At 50.5% G+C, this 5,585-nt stretch overlaps 1 protein-coding gene across 1 annotated transcript in view; it reads right to left on the bottom strand.

Annotated features, from left to right (window-relative positions):
- Positions 1–2,124: 2,124 nt before the first annotated feature.
- Positions 2,125–5,585, bottom strand: part of fam120b (family with sequence similarity 120 member B) — a gene marked incomplete at both ends in the record, with an annotated part of 13,629 nt that continues 10,168 nt past the window's right edge. The window contains 5 exon segments of the mRNA XM_079736784.1: positions 2,125–2,155; positions 2,364–2,593; positions 2,595–2,659; positions 5,236–5,365; positions 5,581–5,585. The exon segment at positions 5,581–5,585 is cut by the window's right edge and continues 202 nt beyond it. Coding sequence (XP_079592910.1) covers positions 2,125–2,155; positions 2,364–2,593; positions 2,595–2,659; positions 5,236–5,365; positions 5,581–5,585 — 461 coding nt within the window.

The raw sequence follows: 5,585 nt of genomic DNA on the forward strand, positions 1-5,585 counted from the left end.
GAGGCAAGCATTTGACATCTGATTAGCGGTGGTGTGTTTTGGCTGTCCTTTACGTTAACTCGTCAGGTCCACTGCTGGGGGGGGGGGGGGGGTGGAGGTAATCGGGTAGCATCAGTAGAGAGGGGCTCCAGCTGGGCCTTTCAAGCGCCCCCATGTGATCCAAGAAGACTCAGGGCAGAAGGTCTAGAAGCAGGGGTCTCAGAGGGGTTTGAGACCAAGTCAAGGGACCCAAGAGGGGCGGGGGGGGGGGAGTAGCTCTCACAGGGAGCTCGACTCGTCGTTGTTTGTTGAGAAGACCACACCCTAGGCCTCCACCGCACACACAGGAAGTGGACCTGTCAGCCGGCCAACTCGGGTTTCCTGTGGTTGAGGGCGAAGAAACAACCGCTCCTCGCCTTGAAACACTTGGGTTCCATTTCCTTCGTCCTCCTATACCTCCTCCTTCCTCCCGCCGTACACTGTCGCACACGTTCCCTCCTCAAGACCCCTAGACCCCACCTTTTGTTCCATTCTTTGATTTCATTTCATCCATCATCCTTCGATGCCCTGACACTCTTGGTCACCCCTCTTCGATCCGCCCTGCTTGACCCTTATCGTCCCTCGGACCCCCAACGTCCGACACACATGCGTACATTCCCTTTCCTAAAGGCTCTGTTCACTGTATTCTTCCTCAACCCCTCCTCTTCTGTCTCTCCTCCCCAAGAATATCCCTGGTCCTGTTTGTTGTTATGGTCTTTTGGTGAGTTAATGGGATCCACTTGTGTGCATGCTGTGTGTTGCTTGCCCCACCCTTGGCCTAGCCCCCCACAAACACCACCACACCCACCAACTCTGCTCCTCAGAAACACTAACCTGCTTTTTTGGGCCTATTCAAATGCATTCTCAAGCACCACTGCGTCTAAGAGAAAGGGTACAAGCTAGAAAAGATCGAGCAGTCTTATTTGAGGATCAAGACGGCTTCAACTTGCTCAGATAGGCTTCATATCATGTGCTTTCCTCATAAGCTGCCATATTTCTTCTAAGTCAACTTATTCCAGAATGAGTAGACATTTGATGAGACAATGTTTGTTGATCAAATAACCACACAGATTAGCTGTTTTATTCACACAATTTTGAGCACACAGGACGCACGTAGATTCGTGTATGTGCAGAAATGCACACATTTGATTTATAGTTTGCGCCAAACATCATCCAATGCACAATTCCTACAAACTTTGAAATCAATGTTTCAACAGGTCAAGGTCTTTTCAAGAATGTAGAAATGTAGATAGATGATTGACATCACTTAGACTAAAGGTAATAGTGTCTTATGACAGATGTGAGGTTTTCCTGCCAGTAACATAGAATAGGACAGATATCCGACCCCAGCATCAACAGTAGCAGTGTCAGCAGCTCCGCGACAACATGAAGGCTCACTGAGGATTACGCTGCCATTGCAAACAGTGTCCAAGTTAAATAGTAGGCCTCGATGGAGACTCTTCTCCTCCCTCCTCAATGTGTTTGAAGTGAGCCCTCTGATAATCTCCATTTTCCCCACCCTGTCCTCCTTCTCTATCACAGGGTGGGGCCCCAGACTGCTCTGATAGGCAGGAGAGAGGTGGATGGCAAGGCAGGAGAGAGAGAGAGGTGGAGGGAGAGAGAGAGAGAGAGAGAGATTGAGATTTGCAGTAGAGAGATGGATGGCCAGGCAGGTGGACGGCCAGGCAGGAGAAGACTGACTAGCAGCCGATCCGTTCACTGCACTCAAGGAGCACACCTGCAACGGATTCTGCCTGGTGTGCTGGGAGTTCCTATGGGAGGCTTATGGAGCAATACAAAACGACACATTTGAAGTTTCTCTTGAAATTCCTCTAATCCTAATCTTTTAGAACCTGAGCCCCATCGATCCCCCCCCCCCCCACTCATCCACCTCTCTTCTCTCCTTTCTACAAACAGTCCTCCTTTTGGGCTCATTCACCAAAACAGTTTGTTCAGAGTAACTTGACGCCTCTCTCTCTTTTGATCGTTTCTTGATCCATTCTTCCCCCCCCCCCCCCCCCCCCCCCCCCCCCCCCCCCCCCCCCCCCCCCCTCGATTCCTTTCCTCCTAATCCTCTCCCCTCTCCACCAGGCGAGCGAGCGTGGGCTACGAGCGTGGGCCTGAAGGATGGGACCATCTGAAGCAGGGGGGAGGGAAGAGGAAACCATGATAAACAGTCGTCCTGCACACAAGTCATGCGTACAAGCGATGAGTGTGTCGTAGCCAAAGGGGAGGGCAGCAGGGGATTCAACAGTGCTAAAACAAACGATGGCTGACACACAAAAACCTAAATCCCAGCACTCGGCGTAATTGTGCCGGGCCGTTTTGCATGACAAGCGCGTTACCTGGGAGCCAGCCGGAGGCCCCTCCTGTTTGGCCGTCCTGGTCGCCCTCCACGGGGCATCCCGTAAGGCCTTGGGTGGTTGAGCCCTGCACCGCCGGGGTGAGGGTACGAGAGAGGTCGGGTGTGTTGAGTTGGACTGGGCTGATGCCATCCTCCTCCCCCTCCTCCTCTATGGTGGTAACCGCCCGGTTCTGATGCTCCCGTCTCCCCCTCATCCCTCCGCCCCCCCCCCACGCTGGTGGGCTCCAGCGCGCTCCTCAGTTTCCAACCATCCATCTTGGTGTCCGGGAGGATATCCTGGAGAGACGTACACTTAGGTTACGGTAAATCGTGGCCCAGAGTAGATCAACAGCAGGGATTGCTTCCCGGCTGCTTCACGGTGGGTCTGAGGCATGGTGGGTTTTGTAACAATCCATTTTAAAGTTAATTTGTCGCTGATGGGTATCCATGAGATCCCTCTCCCCCGGCTCGTCTGGGGAAGGGGGATCTTTCAACGCCTCGTCATATCAACTCCCCTCTTGAGGATTTATTATGTGAAACTGTCTCCACCTCAGTATACCACTGAAAAAATGAAAAACAATTCTATTCCATGTAGAAAAGGTCCCCACGACCCTTTGGAAAAGGACTCATTTTAAAGTAAAAGGAAAAGTTAAAGTGACTGGGGGCATTTCTTTAACCGAGGGAACCGGGAATGATTCAGAGATACTCGATCGCTGCGTGTCTTGGCCTCAACCTCACATTATCCGGAGGCTATTGCGTCTGGCAATCTCATATGATGTCAGAGCCTTCAATAAATCGTTTTTTTTTTTACAACACAACAACACATGTTTCCAAGTATGTGTGTTCGTTTCTGCCGTGTTGTAGTAGAAACATCAGAGAGAGGGAGACTCTCTGCAGCGTGCTGCAGTCTAATTGTGAGTGCAGACAAGCAGAGGAGATATTTGCTGAGGAGACTAAACACTAGGCCTCGCTCCAAACAAAAACCCAACTGAGCCCTTGACGATACCACATAGCGCCACCGCTACTCACATGCACTTACACACCCGCGCACGGCACGCCACGCCACGCACACACACACACACACACACGCACGCTCACAGTCCATCTCCCCACAATTCTGTAGTAATGGTTGGTGTCCACGTCTGGCAGGGATGAAATATCGAGGCATGAGAGTGTATCGTGTTCCATCTATAAAACCAGAAACATCCTCCCAGGGCCCACAGACGTGGACCGGGGGGGAGAGCAGACAGCTTGGCGCAGGCTGGCGTCCCCGCGCCAACACGCCGTTCAGGCGCTCTCCAGCCGCCGACGCTCGCAGCGTGAGTCACCGGGGGGCCAGTCGGCTCTCCGGCTCTCCCGACGAGAGCTTGTGACGATCGCCGCAATCGTCGATGCAGCAAAAGCACCGCTCAATGTTTTGCTTCGGTTTGTTTTTGTTCCAGCCATTTACCGTTCTTGTGAAACGAGGAAGGAGGAGAGAAAAGACCACCGTCGAGAAATAGCAGTGATTCAGGATGATCGATCGATTTATGCGTCTAAACAACGAGGGAGGGCAGCAGACAGAAGGAGAAATACGTTAACGAGAGCAGGGGAGACAAGAGGGAGGTCTGCAATCAGTTAGTCTTGTTGTGTGTCTTAAAATAGAGCCCCCCCCCCCTCTAGCCTATAAACAGAAACATACTATTACTAGTAGACTGACAAAGCAGGCCTCTGAGCCAAGTGTGGGTGTGTGAATGCATGCGTGCCTGTGCGTGCGCGCGGTGGTGGTGGCGGTGGTGGTATGCGTGTGGCCACAACACACATGGAGACGGTTACAGCACAGCCCTCTGGGTAATGTGGTACGGCGAGGAGCAACGGAGGACTACAACCACACATTCTACCACTGGCGAGGTTGAATACTGGCGCCGAGTCAAAGTCTCCTGCTTTAAGTGGCGTAATCACTTTTCCTAATAGAGATAGTGTTAAGTACATCATGGGATTCAAGAGGCATCACGGAGGAGCCCCAAACGATTGGCCAGCTGTGGATCCAGGGACCACCGTAGGGTCTGCCTATTCTCCAGGAACAGCCCCGGAGTTGGCTTGTATAGCAGGACTCAAGCCAGGAGGGGCCGGGAACTGAACCTTTCTTAAGCGGTCAGATCTTTGGACTTTCTGGACTCTTTTTTTTTTTCATTTTTCGTAGCTTACCATAAGTGTTTCGCAGTAAAACGTTGGCCTCTAATTACCGTGGACCGATCAGTCTTTCAGCAGGGTTTTTATCCAAAGTAACTGATAATGGAGTTGAAATACATATGTCACCAAGAAGTAGGCAGGAAGAGATGCCTACAGGTAGGTTGCATACATTGGAGTTTGAATCCACAACCTTTAGGCTGGGAGTCCGACAGCCTAACCACTGGGTTCTGCCCCTAATTACTAGTAGTAATGAGCCCTTTTGGATTCACGATTTTTGGAGCAGCATTTTGAGCGTACTGGATATGCATGGCAGTTAAAATGGCTTACCCGACGGCTTAGGGTTGAACACATAAAATAACTAAAAACAGCTCAGTCTCTTGAATCGGTTAAAAGTCTGAAATTCGGTGAGGAAGAGACTTCAAAAAGGCAAGAATAGCTGTTGAGTGGGGAGTGAGGATCGATAGGTTCAACCATGCAGGCTGGGGTTGTTGATGTGATTCGTAAGTGAAGGGTTATTGAACAGACAACGTCTGATTCAATTGACTTTAGAGCTGTAAACCCTTTGTTATTAAGTTCGTTAATCTGATTGGTGAAGGCCCACAGTTATAGCAAAGTAATCATAAATTGTAGCGGTTGGCCTTACTCGGTTATGGTAACCGCTGAGGACAGGAGAAATTTTGAGAGGCAAGTCAATCAGCTACCTGGCATTGGAATTCCAGATCGATGGGGATCTGGACTGGATCTGGGTCTGGACTGCACAGTCCTACCCCGCTTCCTGCAAGCTTCCAGAACTTTCTCTCTCAGGATGACAAACAGATCCAACGATGGGGTCTGGGTGAAAAAAGAACATCAAAGGGATCATTCACACATTTAACATTCACACACTGATACCGTTAATCCTACAGAAAGCCGTCTGATAATACGCATGCACATTTCAATTCCATCCTTTTTTACTGGTTAGTGAAGGTAACTAGCGAGCAGGAAAATATCCATAACTGTAAACCAAGTACTGCCATTTTTCTTTTACTTCATCCAGCTCTACCCACATGGT

The sequence above is a fragment of the Pollachius pollachius genome, assembly GCF_949987615.1.
Source record: "Pollachius pollachius genome assembly, chromosome: 5".
Classification (NCBI taxonomy): Eukaryota; Metazoa; Chordata; class Actinopteri; order Gadiformes; family Gadidae; genus Pollachius; species Pollachius pollachius.